Source organism: Perissodus microlepis, chromosome 5 (genome assembly GCF_051167445.1).
Source record: "Perissodus microlepis isolate ML-2025 ecotype Zambia chromosome 5, ASM5116744v1, whole genome shotgun sequence".
Lineage (NCBI taxonomy): Eukaryota > Metazoa > Chordata > Actinopteri > Cichliformes > Cichlidae > Perissodus > Perissodus microlepis.
Window position 1 is genome coordinate 16,376,552 of NC_140465.1, and position 17,298 is coordinate 16,393,849.

Genomic DNA, 17,298 nt, shown 5'->3' on the forward strand with positions numbered 1-17,298 from the left:
TTTAACAAAAGAGAAGGGAGACGGAGGGGGAGGGGTGGCGTGCTTGGGGGAGGGGATGCGTGCGCTGCTCTGTTGTCACCAGGCGAGGGAGAGCGAGGGCGGGGAGGGGGGCGAGCTGGAGGGCGAGCGAGGGAGTGTAGGAGAAAAGGATAGGATCCCAGAAGAGGCTCAAACACACTGACACACACATACACACACACATATGCACACATACGCAGAGAGAGAGGGAGAGAGACCTTCTGTTACAATTTGTGGAGTAGTGGATTACTTCCCAAACTGAAACACTCATCGGGCAAATCCAGGCATGGTCAGGTCTGTAACCATTTACTCACTTATTAGGAAAAAATAGATTTTGGTTTCCCTTCAGCAGTAATGACAATGTTTCCGCTGCTCCCTGCACATTTCGGTCCTTTCTGGTGTTCTCTCTTTTCCTTACGGTAAATGTCGTCATTTTCGTTTTTACTTAGATTACTTCAATTTATCTACCATCTTTTTCCCTTGTCTTCATATGTATTAAACTCTAATTAGCTGGCCTCCTGTGTCGACTGTTTGGTGCCTGCTTTAAGTGCGTGCACTTTGGACGCATTTTTTGCCCTAAATTTCCTTGAACTATTCAGCATTAGAGAGGGCAGCATGGAGTTCTCTTTCCTCTGTTGGTTTGCAGTTTTATAATGAAAACCGTGCTTTACCGTCTTGTAGTCACAGGGTAAAGCGCTGTGTCAGTGTTCGACTTTCAGTCTCTCTTGTGCGCTTGTGTCTGTGCGCACAGCTAAGGAAAGAACCAGAAAAGCAAGCGCAATGAAAATACATGCAAAGCTCATTACCACTCAATAACAGCTTACATGACAACAAATATTTTACTTTTTTTGTTAGAAGGTTTGCAGTAAAATAAACGAATATTAATATTGCTCTACGGTGTAAGCGAGTAAGCATGACTTTTATTTTTAGTTATCATTATTTTCGTAAAATCTATTACAATCAAGCGACAGCAATTAAACCAGGACTAGGTGTGTGCTGGCTCTGACACTGACTTGTTTGCACTCTTCAGGTGGCAATGTGTCAGAGTGGTGTTGAACTATGAGATGAACCATGGAGCAGTACAGGAGGCCACTCACTAGCCTTACCAGCAGCAGTACAGCCAAAAGCAGCAGAAGCAACAGCAGTAACCCAGGAAGACCCTGAAGCATGCAGCTGGGCCCTCACTAGCACCAAGTGGACCTGGTCCTCTCCTCTTCACCTGGGACCAGGGCTGCAGAATGCTCAGTCCTGTCACCCCATACAGTAAGTCTTTAATTTTTTTGGTTTGCATTTGGGAGACACTTATTGGATGAATGCGTCATGTTGTACGTGCATACCATGCTCCAGTTCTGCTTGAGTCTGTTTTCCTGTACACATTCTTCTTCAGGCCCCTCTTTTGTCCAGAACTCATCTCCTGTGGATATGCAGTGGGAAGCGAATTGCTGGGGTGAAGGGAGGGGGATCTCTTGAGCAGTCATGTTGAGAAGGCAGATACCCTGATGCCTTTAACAGCTGAGTCTCCAGGCTTTGCATTGAGGAATTTAACAGAAAGTGTTCAGACACTGTTTTTTGAGACCAAACAGACAGCAGATGTTTGTCTTTTTAGAAACGCCACACATATTTTGCAGAATGAATGTGTGCTTGAACAAGCTTTAGATCCCCGTTTTAGGGCAGTACACATGTACAATCTGAATAAACTCCAGGTGTATTTTTACCAGACGTGGTAAAGAGTTGACACATTTGGAAGGCATTTCCACAAAATACTTGTTTGTTACGTAAGTATGTAAAAGCAAAATATATTCAGATCATGTAAACATGTCACAGAATAGCCCCGCCCTTACTCATATGTGTACTGATTACGCGAGGTTCCTATCTAGACTGTTAAATATACCTGTATTGACTGACCGGCTTATTGATCAGGACCAGCTTTAACAGGATTACAACACTAACCTGATTGGAATAATGCAACAGGGATTTACTGCTGGATGTTTTGTGTATTCTAAAGCAACTGCACAGAGAAGCAGCAGCTAACAAACAGCAAAATGTCACGATACTTTGTCTCTGACGTCTCGCGAGGCACAACGATGGGGCTGTCTGTGTAGAAAGAAGCTCTGGTAACATCTACGTGTCACATTCCTTCCTCAAAAGCAACTCACAGCAGTGTGTCAGTTTTCTACTCATAGAAACTAAACACGCTCACATTCTGGCATTTTATTTTTTACTCCCAACCGCACCACCTCCAGTCACGTGTCACACACACTGACAAATTTCAGATCAATTCCCAAACACAAATAAGGAAACAATCACAGCTCGTTAAGGTGTGGGTGACTGCGATTGTTTGTCCTTAATGATGATAATGTGAGAGTGATGAGCGGCGTTAGCGCGTTTTAGCCGCCCGTTACCAGGGTGAAGCAGTTCTGTGAATGAAAGCCAGATCGTTAGTAACCTGGTGTCAACAGCCTCTCATTAGTGCTGTTGTAGTGGGGCGCATAAACATCACCCTCTGTCTCCACACGCATGCATCAGCCCTGCTTAATAATCGCGAAAGCTTGTTAAAAGAAAGTGTAACAAGCCGCGGCTCCTTATTAGGTGTTATAGTGTAGATGTGCGGCGCCGGTGGGGAAAACGACAGAGAAAGAGCAAAGTGAAGGACAGATGGAGAAGATGTAGAAGGAGGGACTGGTCAGCTGCAGCCTGATATATGAGTGGACACAATAAGCAAAGAGGGGCCAGGCCAACCTCTGCCACATGTGAGTGTGTGAGCTTAGAGGAGTGGGGGAAGGGAAACTGACCACACAGGCTGGGACACAGAGTCTGGTCTTTGCTATTGCGCAGATAGCAGGAGGGATAGGAAGAATGAACAAATTGCGAGTGAGAGAAAAGAGAAATTAAATGAGAGGGAACGGAGGATTCGAATGATCAAGCTTAAACCAGCTGTGTCGTGATTCAGAGATCAAACTGTGTCAAACCCTGTGGTTGGCATAGTTTGATCTTCTCATTTGGCTTTGGAGCTTTCAAATAGCTTTCAGGTTAGGGATGTTTAAAGTCTGAATCAGACCTGGTACAGTATTTGATTGGCTGACAGCAGCATGGCCTGGTGTAGTGTGCAGGCCTGGAGAAAAGGGGGAAGGGGAAATAAAAGGGAGAGAGAGGGAGGGTGGGTCTTCTCCTTCCCACTGACTGCACACCCAGTTTTTTTTCTTGGTCAGTGCTCACAGGACTATAACACTAATTTATACCGTTAGCTTGAAACACCGGGATATATGGGTAAAGTGCGCGCATTTCATTGTTCATCTCAGCTGGCGTGACATTCTCCTTGTAAACTCATATACCGTTTCTCCTCTGATGTGTATTGATCTTGGCAGTGGCATGAATCAACTTCTAAGTAATACAAATCACCCAGTAATGTGCAAACAGGCTACAAGGTCATTTGTCAGCACTGTAAGGAATCACGTTCTCTCTTTGTGTTTTCTCCCTCGCTTCCTTTAGCCTGGGAATAGACAAGGCGTGCTGAGTGCATGGAAAGGATATGTGCTTTGTAAATAGATCTCAGGTTAGATTCCTGGCATTCCAGCAGCTTGACTCAACCAATGACCGAGAGTCCATCTGCGTGCTGGCCAGCTGAAGCTGAACCCTCCATGGAAAAAACACAATATAAGACTGTAGTTTGCTGCAGCTTGTGTGTGTGTGCGTGTGCATTTTTGTGTGTGTGTATTTTGGATTTTCCGTCTTCAGGGGGTGTCTTTGTTTATTGTGTGTGGACTGAAAGCACTTACAGAGACCCTACAGCTGCAGAAGGGTGATTTTTGTGTCCACTCTCCATCCAGCCAGTCACCCATCTCTTATTCCTCACAACCCCCTAAATCTCATTTCAGCTAGCCCCTTCCCCCACATATACTTCCATCTAATTAACCCCTAATTACTCATACTGACCATGCGGTGGACTGGGAGTCAAGCTAGCCTCCACTGACACACAGAAACTATCCATGAGTTGCAGAATTGCAGAAAAGAAAAATTCAAGCAGTTTTGCCAGAGTTTTCGAAATGTACAAGTCATTATAATAGTCACATCCAAATTAGAGCACTGAAACTGGTTCCGGTGGTGGTTGTTGATGGCTGGGGACCATTTATTCAATAAATCAATGCGGCTGGAGTTTATAGGCATCCAGTCTTAGTGACCACTCAAAGCAGGTGAGAGAACAGGTGAGAGAACAAGTTACATTTTAACTGTGCATAGATGTGTTTCTATACACTTTAAGCACTCATCTGTCTCAGATTAGAATCACCTTATGCGTTTGTCTTTGGCTGTCTTTAAACACACGGCACACATGATTACACACTGATGCAAGGCACATTTTTCTGTGTAGTGAACTCTGAGTTCATGTAGTACACAAGCATAGGGATTGAGGGTTAGTGCTTTTCTGTGTGACTTGACTTGACTTCCTGCTTTCAGTCAGTTTCATTGTCTCTTATTGCAAAGACATGTAAACACAGGACTTGAGTGGGGTGTCATAGTAACAGCAATTTAGCGCTTTCAGTTTGCAAAAGATTTCTGGTTACATGCACCTTTGAACATAAGAGTCAGCATTTCCTGCATGCATAGCAGTTAACTTTGTTTTCCTGTTTTTGAGTCATCTCAGAAATGTTCTAGCCAGCTTATTATCAGGAATTTGATATTATAAAGTAGATCTAGTCTGTGTATCGACATGAGCCAGACTTTCATGTCATTTTCAAAGTGGGCTTGAGCAAAAGCTCTTCAGGCTTTCTGGAGGTTTTGTAAAGTTTTTCTTTGGGCATGGACTGCTTTTTCACTCATTTTCAGTCCAGTCCTTGGGCCTGACCATTTTCAGAGGAATGTTTCTTTGTTTGTTTAGGCACTTAACACTGACCTATGAATCATTCGGTCATAAAAAGGCACCAAACTCAAGGAATGAACCAGTGTCTATACTTATTAAACAACTTCAAGAACTGATTTTAAATTCTATCTGTAGTCACTTTGTTACAAGCAACCTGCCATAAAAATCACATCATTGTTCCAATTTCTTTAGTTAAACCTACAAAAATGTCAAAGATAAAAGAGTCTGGCAGAGTCAGGCATAAGATTTAGGCATAAGTATTTTTACAGGCCCTGATGGAATTATGAACATCAGTGAGAAGCTTTGAATGTCCTGCAAGAAGAATGGAGAACTTTTCCTGAAGATTACTTAAAGAAATTCTGTTTCCAGTAGCAGAACACCGACAGAAATTTGCATAGTAAGAAGTTAGAGTAAAAAATAAACGGGAAAAAGAGAATATGCATAAATATAGCAAATATATACCTATATAAATACAGAATATATAAATACGCAATGAAATATACTCATTAACCCTTTCACGCATTGTGGTCACTACAGTGGACAGTTATTCAAAGGCTGTTTTCTTGTATTTGTGTCAGTGTTGAGGGCATACTTGCACATAAACCACTACATTGGACACTTATGTGTCACTCCATACAAAATTCAAAGGTCAAAACACATGTTGTCCAGCTTTAAGTGGACATGGAACAAACTCTTTGAAAAGTATGTGTTTCAAAAATAAAGTTCAAAAATCTTTTTTTTTTTCCTAAAGATGAATAAAAATACTTTTTTCCTGATGTAGCTGCCATATGTTATTATTTTGGAAAATTATGAAGAGATGAGAATGAAAAATAACTATGAAGTTATTTTGAAAATGTAACGTAAAGACTTGTGTTATGTTATGTTGTGAAAGTTACCGCCAGGATTGAGAGTTTGCAAGTGATGCTTCTTTAATTCTTGGAGCTGACTGTTAGCTTAAACACGCTCTAACGCTCCCATAAGCCTCATGTGCTCTAATCCATCATTAACTCAGGTACTTTTCTCAGTCTGGTTCTTGACAGACGGACTCACCTGTTAACTCTTCATCTTCTCATCTCAGGGGGATCTTTCCATGTCTTCAGGTTTTAAATTCCTTTTGCCAAAATTGGTGAAGGTTCCAGAAATAGTAGATCACCGCGCTCAAATGAGCCTTGGCTAAATTATAGAGCCAGTGGTGGAGATGTCGTTAGAGAACTAGACTGAAGACAACATGGAAAAATGGTTGCCACATGCCTGCAATCAGTATGATCAGTGAATACCACACTGATGGCCACCACTATATGTCATTGATGTTGGCCAGCTTTGAATTTATATGAGAATAATTCCATGAGGCCATTTCATTTTTTTAAAAATGCCACATTGCAGATTATCTTCACACATATGTCAGTAATCTTGTTTAATAGTTTTTATATGTAATAAAGAAAAATGCAGTATTGAGCTGGAAGCTTTACAAAGCGGGACACAGATTCTCAGTGGGATTGGCAAAAACATCCATCCATCCTCTTCCGCTGATCCAATATAGGATCATAGGATCCTCTCTGAGCTGTTGTTCAGTGAGAGCCATGGTAGCCCAGAGTATTTTCAGATATGAGAACACAAATGACACACACTGTCCCCTGTTCTGTGCTACATATGAGAAAGGACAACCTAGGGAGTTTTTCCTTCCCCTTGTCACCAAGTGCTTGCTCATACAATATAAAGCGGTTGAGGTGACTATTGTTGTGATTTGGTGCTATATAAATAAAATTGAATTGAATTGAATTAAACTGAACTGAATGTATTTGCACTCCCCATTTGCACTAGTGCTTTTGTAGTGTTGAGCCTACTGTGAGCAGTTTCTTATAAACTTCTTCTATGAAGACATAAATCAAACACTGGGTCATATTTCTTTTTTTTCCCTTTTGTTTCTTTTAGCTGTTCGTCTGCATTGAAATCAGAAATTGGTTGTAAATTTCCTTTGGATTTATCAAATATTTTAAGCATGCAAGCATGCAACATTTTTCCAAAAAATCAAATTGAAAGTTTACCATCGAGGAGCATCAAGATTATGAATTCAAATACGACAAAGTGGAGATCTCGGTAGAGCAGTTATCAACACACATTTATAAACTTTTCACACTTGTGGTTCTGTTAATGTGAATGACCTTAAAAACATGACAGTAACAAACACCCCGGGAACATGTCATGAGGGCTTCTTCCTTGCAAGTGCTCCTTTTTTATCCCTTAATCTCCTTCAGATACATTTTGGGGGATTTGATGTTGACATGAAAGACTGAGTCATTCATTGGCATTGCATAGAAATATGGAATATCATTCACAACACAGCAGGCACAGAGGCTTAGACGACCCCTACTCCCTTGGGGCTTGTGAAATACTATTTAAAAACCCACACTCGGAACTAAACAGAATATGAGTCTGTCTAGTGTACAGGTGTATGACTAATAATTCTCAGGGTTAGGTCGAGTTATTTTGTTTAGGTAGGTTTTGATGCCTGTGTTTGCTGTTTTGAATGTGTAATGTTTTTGTGCACCGTGACGGGTCAGAATTCCCTGGAGCGTGGGGATTTCTCAGCTCAAGGGTGGAGCTTGTGCCAGACAAGAGCACTTGCTATCCCTGGAATGGATGAGAGGGATTATTAGGCTGAAGGATCATTTAATTTAGGGATCAACGTGTGGACCGTTTAGCAACCCATCTGGTGGTCCGTGTGGACATATGACCCAACCTGGTATAATCCACTTGCAGACAGTTTCAGACCAGACATGAGTGAAAACCTAAATAAATTACAGAAGTTCATTTTTAAGCAATACATTGCACAGAAATGTCAGATGTAGCAAACATGATACAAATCAAAACCTGCATATGCAAACTGATATATAATTTCTTTTTTTAAATTTATTAGATGTTCACTAAAATACAGTTTCACAAAATTAGAATTTTTTCTTTCAATTACTTCATGGTTCAGGTTTTACACAGCAGAAACTATTATCTTGTTCCAACATCTCCGTTAGACTTTTTTCGAACATTTAGACTGTGATAACTTGATGTGACACAACAAGTAAATGGCCAGTGCCCGTAGGATGGTACCATGTTTGTCCAGTACTGTATATTGATGCACGGGTATCAGAAATCAATAAAGCTGTCCAGTGGTTGCAAGGAAGCCCCTCTGGTCAAAGCCTGGGGTCAGGACACTTTAGTAATACTCTGCAATGTGTGGAATGTCAGCTTAATGCCAGTTCAAAAAGACAAACCCTGAGCCACTAAACCAGCGGATTACTCTGTGCAAATGTGCGCGTGTAATCACACATGCCGCGCAAAAATCCGTCATTTTTCACTCATCAGTCAGTCACTTCACTAATGACACACACTTCAGTGTCCATAGATGCTAGTGGGATAGTCTCTGTGTAATTTGGAGAAAAGCTAGCCTCTCTCGCCAGTGACCCCGCCCTCTTTTTCCCCCCCTGTCCAGCAGACCCCTGAGGTTTGGGCCGAATTAGATCACACGCTTGGTGGGGGTGGCTTTGTGGGCTAAGAGACTCAAAGAGAAAATACAATGGCCCCAATGTGAGAGAGACGAAGGCAGAGGGCAGTGTGCAGGCTGATAGAGGCTTATCGCCGTGGAGACCAGGCTGGGGGCTATGTTGGCAGCTTCTCATACAGATTAGAGCAGTTGGCCTCCGCCTGGTAGAGACTGCTTAGAAGGACATGGGCTAAGCATTGACAAAACTGTGGAAAAGAGCCAGCGTTGCAAGGTGATTATGAGGGCACATAAGATCTTGTCTTCTTTAGAAGAAATTGGAATCCCTGTGAAGGGCTAAATACCATAAACTAGGTGTAGAAATGTTATCTGATCAGGGTTATTATTCTGAGATTATGTGAAATAACTTCTTTGTTCTTGTTTCTGTCAGGTTTGTTAAAGATGCACTGGTCTCCGGAGCACGGCGCCCCTTTATCTCAGTGGCCTGAACAGCACTTAGATGTCACCTCCACCACCTCGCCACCGTCTGCCAACAAGCACGACCCCTACGCTACAGGTCCTCGCCGAAGCTACGCCCCTACAAGTTATCCTTGGGCCAGTGACGACATATCAGCCCTTAGTGCTTCTTCTCTGCTCAAGCGCTACGCTGAGAAGTACTCAGGCCTGGACCGCCCTGCTACGGGAGCTTACGCAGAGCATGGGACTTTCTTAAAATCAGACTCTGAGCCCTGGACTCTGGCTCAAGGCATGGACTGTTACCCTGGACTTGAGGCACTCACTGGCACCAAGGTGGCCCCTGCCTCTGTGGGGATCCCAACTACAGGAAGTGTAACAGTGGTGAGCAGTAATTTGGCCCCTGAGCCAGGCTTTAGTGGTGCTGGCTCGTGCAGTGCTCCATCATCTCAGGAATACCCTCCTGCTTACAACAGCACCTACTTGTCTTCAGGATACTGCCCTCAGCCCAGTGCAGCACTCCCACCAACCCCTCTACACTCTTTGCAGGCTCCACCTACTTTAGTGTCCAACTACAGCCCTAGCCCACCTGTCTACAACTACCCCCCAGGGTGCTACCCCCAAACCAGCCTGTCCTCGGGATACAGCCGCCCCAGTGCGTCCTACCTGTCGTCTGGGATTAGCGCTCCCACTCCTCTGGCCCCTAGGCCTACCATGGTGGGGGGGACTTACAACTACCCATCTCACAGCCTTGGAGGGACGCTCGAGACAGGTGTACCTCTGAAACGCAAGGCCTTTGAAATGACAGAGGAACGACAAGAGGGAGCAGAGGTGGAAGGATCTCGCTATAGAAAATATGGCAACGGGAACAGTCACAACAAAGCTTCCGACAATGGGCACGGCAATGGTTATGATATGAGTGTGCCCGCCTCAGATGCACAGTCTTTCAAATCTGGAAAGCCCCTCATATCACCCCCTTACGTCAGGGCAGGGGAGTACAGCCCGCCATCAGGCCTAGCAGGAGAGAGTGTATCGGGGGAGCACAGCTTTCCTCAGCAGCAGAGAATGCCAATGAAGATATCTGCATCTCACGCACACTCTGAGGACCCCACTGGAGGGCACTAACAGACCAGGTTGGCATATTGAAGGATTCCCTTGCTTCTTAAAAACCACCCAGGGTTCCTAACCCTGACAGACTCGGGGAAATAACATTGAATTTGTCGATGAAACATTTAATTTCCCTACTACAGGACCGGTGTTTCCTGTACATTAACATTTTTGTTTATCATGTTTTCCCAAAGATTCACAGAGGCGTTTTGCCCTGTAAGGCTGAGGTCGGTCTTAGGAGTGAGGTTGAGGCATTCGCTACATAGATATCATTAAGACAGTCTAAATGTACGCGTGTCTGTTTCTCTCAGGATCCTATTTATTCCCTTTTCTGCTACTGTGGCAACAGCACTGCAACATTGTTTTTGGAGTTGGTGTAATTGTTTGTGGCCGTTATGTATTTAAAAGGCCTTTGACTGCAATATGCTCTATCGCACCACAAAAAACCAAAAAAATTAATAATAAAAAAATCATTATGACCAAAAAGTAAAAAGAGCAATAACTGAAGTGGTGAGAATGCCATACTACTTCAGCACAATCCCAACTACACTGCTGGCTGTAAGTCTTTGTGCTTGGCTTGGCCTTGAGAAATGAATGTTTTCAGGTTTCATTTCACTTTTCTTTTGTTTAGATATATTTTTTAATCTCCATGTTTATGTTTATCTTCTCTCCTGGACCTCTTGTCCTCTGATTAATTATTCTCATTGCTCACCAACTTACCATTTTTGTCTCATTTATAGATATCAAGCTGCTTATGCTGCGTAATTATGTCATAATATACATGACGCCACTCTTTTCTTGACAGGCAGTTGACCTCAGAATCAAAATTATGTATTTTTCCTGCAATGTATTAATTTAGAGTTTAGTTGGAATTATGGAATTAAATGGCACTTGCCTTGTGGTCCATGCATCTGCCCATGGCAAGATGGGTGTTAGCTAGCTACACACTACTTTTGGTTGGTGTATGTAGACAGATGTAAAATAGTCCCTACTGAAAACTGGCCACAGTAAAACATTGATGCTTGTTTTTTTTAGGTGTTTTTTGTTTGTTTGTTTCTTCTTTGTTTGTTTATTTTGAGCATCACAAGGCCATCGCTATTTAGTCCTATTATTTATAATGCAGAGTTAACAACTGTTGACTCACACCTGAATAATCCAGACTGATGAACAGCACTAGACAACAGAGGGAAAAATACATATATTGGATTTGCAGGTGAACTGTCTTGTTTTTCTTTTTTTTTCTTCTTCTTTTTTTGAAGTAGGGAAATACTTTAAATAGCTTTTATTCATGAAAATCCATTGAAAATGTATTTAGCCTTCATAAAGTCGCAGTATGGGTAAATCAAGTATGGCTCAATCATCTTAAAAGCATCTTCTTCACACAGATATTTCTGCTAATCCTTAACCCAACTTTATCTCAGACTGTACAATGGAAAAACATAGATGATTGTACATACTGGGAAGATGTACTCAGTGCAGGTTAGCTACATAAAAGCTCATTATTGCTTCAGTGTGGCTGCACAGGCACGCACGTTGCAGCAGAGGATATATGCTTCTGAGCGAGTGCCTCTTAAAAGTTTTATTCAGCTACATACTTTGTTAAAATTTACCTGCTTGTCGTTAGATTTGACTTCTTTATATGTTTTTCTCTTTACTTTTGCCTGTCAGAAGGATGATTTATCGTGTTATTGAATACTCAGGAAGAATATTGTTACCTCAGAAAGATGAACTACGAATGTATGTTGATACCTTAGGGTGTCGGTGGGGGAGCTTTAATGGAGCGAGATGAAAACGATGCCATGGCTGACACTTCAGGGAAACAATGAACTTTTAAGGCCTTTTAATAGTGTCAACGCACACGTGCACATACACATGTACATGCGTTCACACACACACACACACAAAACACTACATGGTTTCTTAGCTCCGGGAAACTCGAGGTTTTTATATCAAGGCCTGAAATGTTGAATGTAATTCAGATATTTTTTTTAAAGACATGCCATATGTACATCAATGATGTTTTTAGATCTATTTTTTTTCCACGTATAGATGTAAGTCTCCAGTAGGTTTTGGTGGAGAAAATATTGGCATGTCAAGTGTTAGCGTAGTTAGCAGTGGGGAAAAGGAAAAGCACTCCTGATAAACACATATCAAGATGTACACACACTACAGTATATGGTGTATAAGCGATATTTTTATTAAATGTCTTAATAAAGTATCCAGTCACCATTTCAGTATTTTAAAACCACTTGATTCAGCTTGAATTTAGCCCTAACTTCAAGTTGAATTAAGTTGAATATCAACACTGTCAGCGCACTGGGGCTTTGCTGCTCTGCTATGCCACTGATTTATGAACTGTGCCAACCTCTAATTTTTTAAAAAGCCTATTAAATGAACGAATCAGGAAACTCTTACTTCAGTTTTGACCCATAAGCACCTCTAAACCCAACTGGATAGAGCCACAAGCCACCAGAGTGAAAGATGTAATATCAACAAACTCTGGTGTCATAAATTGGCAGAAATGTTCTCAATCACATGCGGTGATAGAAACAGGTGTGATTGGTCACAACTGGCAGTTTAAAGTAGAAATCTGTTTAAGTGGAAGCAGGAGGGCAAATGAAACATGAGCTTGAGATGTCTAGGTTGTTACAAAGCTGAACTTCAAATCTAAAGTGAATGGATTCCCCTTTAATTTTACTAATTGGAAATTCAGTGTAATTAAAAGCCATTTTAGTGCTTTTTTACTATCTTACTCAGAATGCGGTTTAAGGGGAAAAAGTAGAGGCTCACCAGAAAAGAAATTCAGATTAGGAAAGAGGTGCTAAGTAAATCATGATTTATGCTTACCCCAGGTTTTTACAAGTATTTGGTTACAACAAGTGAATCAACACAGGATGTGCTCTGCATTCAAAAGACACATTGCGGGAAGCATTTGCCTTTTCTTTGTGTTACTCTGATTCAGTGAAGGGGGTGGAGTCAGTGTTGGCCTTCGCAGATGGAAAATCAGACTTCACTGTTATCTTTGTGATTCACATGTACTTTTCTTGTATCTTGTACATTCTCTGTAACCGTTTCTACCTCATGTTGAAGACCTTGTACATGGAAGTATTTATTTCATGTCATTTCACATACCAGTTTAAAGACCAGCGTTTCAAACTGTTGACCTGTTATAGTCTACCTCACTAGAGACTGTTGTGACATGGAAATGAAGATATTATACCAAAAAAAAAAGAAAAATATTTGAGTTTTCTCTTTTTGTCTGTGGAAATTAAAAATGTTTTAAGGTTTGAATGTACTGATCTTTCACTAAATGATGCTATGATGATGACCTGATGGGTTACTGCAGTAAATATACTTACTGGGTTCAATGTGATATTTTAGCCTGGCAGTGGCATATTTCTCTTCGCAAAGTGACATTAAGTTGACGTACAGTTAAAGAAAGTATTGGCTCGGAAAAAGCGTCCGTTTACTTTCTGTCTCTCTTTTAAAATCAGCTAAGGAAACGTTAGACTTTTCTTACTCTGTTATTTGATTCGGGTGTATCTAACTCCACAGTTTCTGCAAAGCCTCTGACAAGTTGCATTGGTTTGATGGGCAGTTCTTGTGTGCCACACGGTTAAGCTGTTCCCACAGCAGCTCATCCGGGTTAAGATCCGGTCACTGTGCTGGTCACTCATTAGAGATAGAAGCTTCAGACTGCTTCACCTCTAAATAGTTCTTGTGTAATCTGCAGTTGTGCTTTAAGTCGTTGTCCTGTTGTAGGAATAAATCACCAAACCATCAAATGCATTAGATACACATTGGAAGACTCACCGACCACTTCATTAGTTACACCTTGCTCATTCTTCTGTCTGGTACTGTGAAGGTATTCTTGTGCTCAAGAAACCAGTTTGAGATTTTGTGCAGAATAACCAAAATGTAAAGGAAAATAAGCTGCAGTCACGCCGCAACCCTGATATAGAAAAGCAGAAGAAAACGGATGGATGGGTCATACGACCACCACCAGTGTAAAGAAAGCACTGATTCAGGGTGGGATGGAGCCATGTTTTTATGTTGTTTACGCCAAACTCTGAATCTACCATCTGAATAAGACCAAATAACATTTTTTTCCCATCTTCTGTAGCTTCAGATGCCTGTTCTGAGCTGACACATGGTGGTCTTTTGCTGGTGTAGCCCATCAAGATTCGATGAGCTGTGCATTCAGAGAAGCATTCAGAGAAGCTCTTCTGCATACCATGGTTGTGGTTATTTGAGTTACTGTTGCCTTTCTATCAGCTCAAAGCAGTCTGGCCATTCTCCTCTGACATCAACAAGGCATTTTTGCTCAGTGAACTGTCACACACTGGATATTTTTGGTTTTCCTGACTATTCGCTGTAAACCCTAGAGATATTCATGTGGGAAAATACCAGAAGATCAGCAGTTTTCTTAAATACTCGGACCAGCTTATCTGTCAACAAACACACCACGTTTAAAGCCACCTAAATCACCTTTCTTCTACCTTTCAATACAAGTCTCCTCTTTCATCAGTAGTGTGAGCTCTATTGATATTTTAATGTTTTGTATTTTTTCAAGTTGTAGGAAACCATATCATCATTTATGTCATGTACTTGAGCTCAAGAGAGTGAGAGAGAGCAGCGAGCCTGTGCTGACATGTCACAGACAATTTTTGTCCTCTCAGCCACAGTAAGTCTCGCCCTGCTGCAACGTCAGTCATGTCACAGCAAAACTCTCTTTGTTTTGCTTCTGATTAAGGATTGTATTTTAACACACCTTAAGCCATATTCCTGACAGCAACTGTTAGTCCATTCATCTACAATAAAGCTAACCTCTGTTCCTATTTAACAATTTAAATTCAGCTATGTTATGTCTCACATTTAGCATTAAAATCAGTGAAATTATTAACCTGACTTAGTTATATCTCCGCATTTGAGATCACAGTTGTGATCGCAAGTGTGGAATAAGACAGAAAACGAAAAAAAGAAAAATCAGCACATGACCCCTGTTTTGAATTGCTGTCTCTGCCCTTCTAATGACACTCACACTGCAGCAGCTACACCACATAACAAGTATAACAGTGACACCTACAGGGTCCCCTCGAGATGGTTCTCACCACGTTGAATGTTAATCGTTGCCTTATATACCTTCTCTCAATATAAAAATAGGAAAGCCATTATCACTCCTGCAAGTTCAGGTTATATCTTTTCTTTTTGGTTATTGTCTGGCTTTATTTGTAAAAGTATGTTAATTAACCAAACGTATGGCTGCAGAATGGCAAGCACAGACTGTGATTAAAAGTTTTGCATTAAAAGAATGAGAAAAATACAACCTAGTAACTGCGAATACATTATGCTTATCCATTTCATTACTCTCTCCTTTGGATCATCCAGTTATTTTAGTTTCTTCAGTTCCAAAGAAGTCTGCAGATTTCCTCCTTCAGTCCAAGTAGAGACCTGTGCAGTAGGACAAGTGTACCTTTTTTGGGTTTTCCTGAACCACATATGGTCAAACTTACTTTGAAATTCAGAAAGTCAAGTGAAAAAGTTAGTGTTAAAATTATGAAATGAGTAGTTCTTCTAGAAGAGGCTATATTTCTCTTTAGAGCCGGCAAACATTAAATATATAATGTTTGTGATAAGTCCCCACAAAAATGAGCCATTTCAAAATGAAAAGTTACATTTAATCTTTTAATTGAATTTTACAAAATTAAACATTAAAAAAAAAAAAACAATTAAATAATTTTGCCCCAATTTGTCTGTGAAGCCATTGGAGATGACTGCCAGGGCTCCACTTGCTCCTTTTCATTTTGTTTGGCAAGATCCCGTCTTGATGGGGAACTGCTGGATTAACAGCCTGAGAGATAACATCTCGCCATACACCATAAGAGCACCAGAAAGTAACTTATAGTGCCTTATATTATTAACTTTTACCCATCCCTAAATCTGTGGAAGTGGTGTTTCAACAAAGCCCACTAGAGGGTGTTAGATATCTGTAAGAAGGCATTTGAAGTATGCCAAAGCCATCTAGAGATTTTACAGATATAAATACAGTAGTCAAAGCCTGTGATATTTGCAGACAGGGGCAGGGATGGAAAACAAAACCCAGAAGGGAGAGAGGGTGCTGCACTCTATTAATAAATCAGGGAGTGGGAGTGAAAACGGCCAAATTGAGCTTTAAATATCAGTTTTACAATCAGTCTTTTTTCAGTCAGGCAAGAAGGGCAAGGAAAGCTGGAAGTTGACAGAGCTGACAAACAAATCTCTTATATGAAAAAGAAGTCCTCGCCCACATTTGGTGAAGGAGATATTGCAGATTACAGCTGAATCCCTTTCCGTGCAACCCCTTACAGACACTCACAGCCTCCCTCTCTCCTTCATAAATCTGTTCCCACAACACACAACCTGACAGATCAGACCAATGTTCTACTTAATCCACGTCCTACCTCTGCAGCGATGCACTTCTATACATTAGGATGCAAGGAGGACAGAAACCTAAAGGGAAGAAATGAAACAAAATCTCTGCACTGTACAGTATTATAATGCACCTGGGTTATTTTACAACATCTACAGAGGGAAGCAACACATTTAGAGAAACAGTGTGGAAATGAGCTGTTCTTCGCACGTTATTAAAATGGCAGTAGCAGTGGTCTGCAAGATGCACGATTCAGACAGTTGCAGCATGTGTGGCAGAAGGTGACGCTTACATCCTCGGCGGCCGACTTGGTTTTCACTCGCGTGTACATATGTTCACTGTTCTCATGTGCTCCTCGTCTTCTTGAAGTAGATCCCTCTGCTTTGCTTGCTGTGGGCAAGGAGGCGCTATGCAGCGAGTTGTACAGTCTGAGCCTGTTGGGAACATGCTGCTGACTCAGCCCAGGCCACTGCATTCATCTATCTGCACTGCAGTGCTGTCTCTCTCCTCCCCGCCCCACCACCCGCCTGCCTCACTCAGTGCACCACCTTACACACACGGAGGAGGAGGGCGGGGGGGCACATGCAAGCACACACCTGCCATCTTACTACAGTTTCACCGTGACACACCCAAAACACGGCAGATCAAAGAGTCGCATTCAGGTAACACAAACAGAAACGATGTCATATGCGCACTCCTGCAGGAAGGCTGTGTTCTCGTTCTCACAACTACACAAACTACAGAGTTCTTTAATGTAGTCTCTGTCCCTCCCCGTATACTGCAACCTGCACACATTCCCTTCCTTGCAATTTTTGTGATCATCAGCAACAAACAAAATTACCTTCTTTAAAGTGTCAGTAATTTTCTTAAATAGATAACACAGATTATGATGCAGCGATACATCGTCAGACTTTGTATGAGAACCATGCATTGTGGAACCAAAAATGACACCAGCCAGAGGAA

General features: G+C 41.7%; 1 protein-coding gene across 1 annotated transcript; it reads left to right on the forward strand.

The window, feature by feature from the left end:
- Positions 1-116: 116 nt before the first annotated feature.
- Positions 117-15,383, forward strand: LOC146386985 (fidgetin-like protein 2). Its single transcript, XM_084928277.1, has 3 exons — positions 117-312; positions 1,049-1,281; positions 8,797-15,383. The coding sequence occupies exons 2-3, from the start codon at positions 1,257-1,259 to the stop codon at positions 9,942-9,944; spliced, it is 1,173 nt and encodes a 390-aa protein (XP_084784403.1). The 5' UTR covers positions 117-312; positions 1,049-1,256; the 3' UTR covers positions 9,945-15,383.
- The last annotated feature ends 1,915 nt before the right edge of the window (positions 15,384-17,298 follow it).

Bases quoted from the DNA above. Each gene is read 5' to 3' on its own strand.
- LOC146386985 (XM_084928277.1), top strand. From the start codon at position 1,257: ATGCTCAGTCCTGTCACCCCATACA. The intron at 1,282-8,796 runs GTAAGTCTTTAA...TGTTTCTGTCAG, and splicing joins CAGTCCTGTCACCCCATACA to GTTTGTTAAAGATGCACTGG.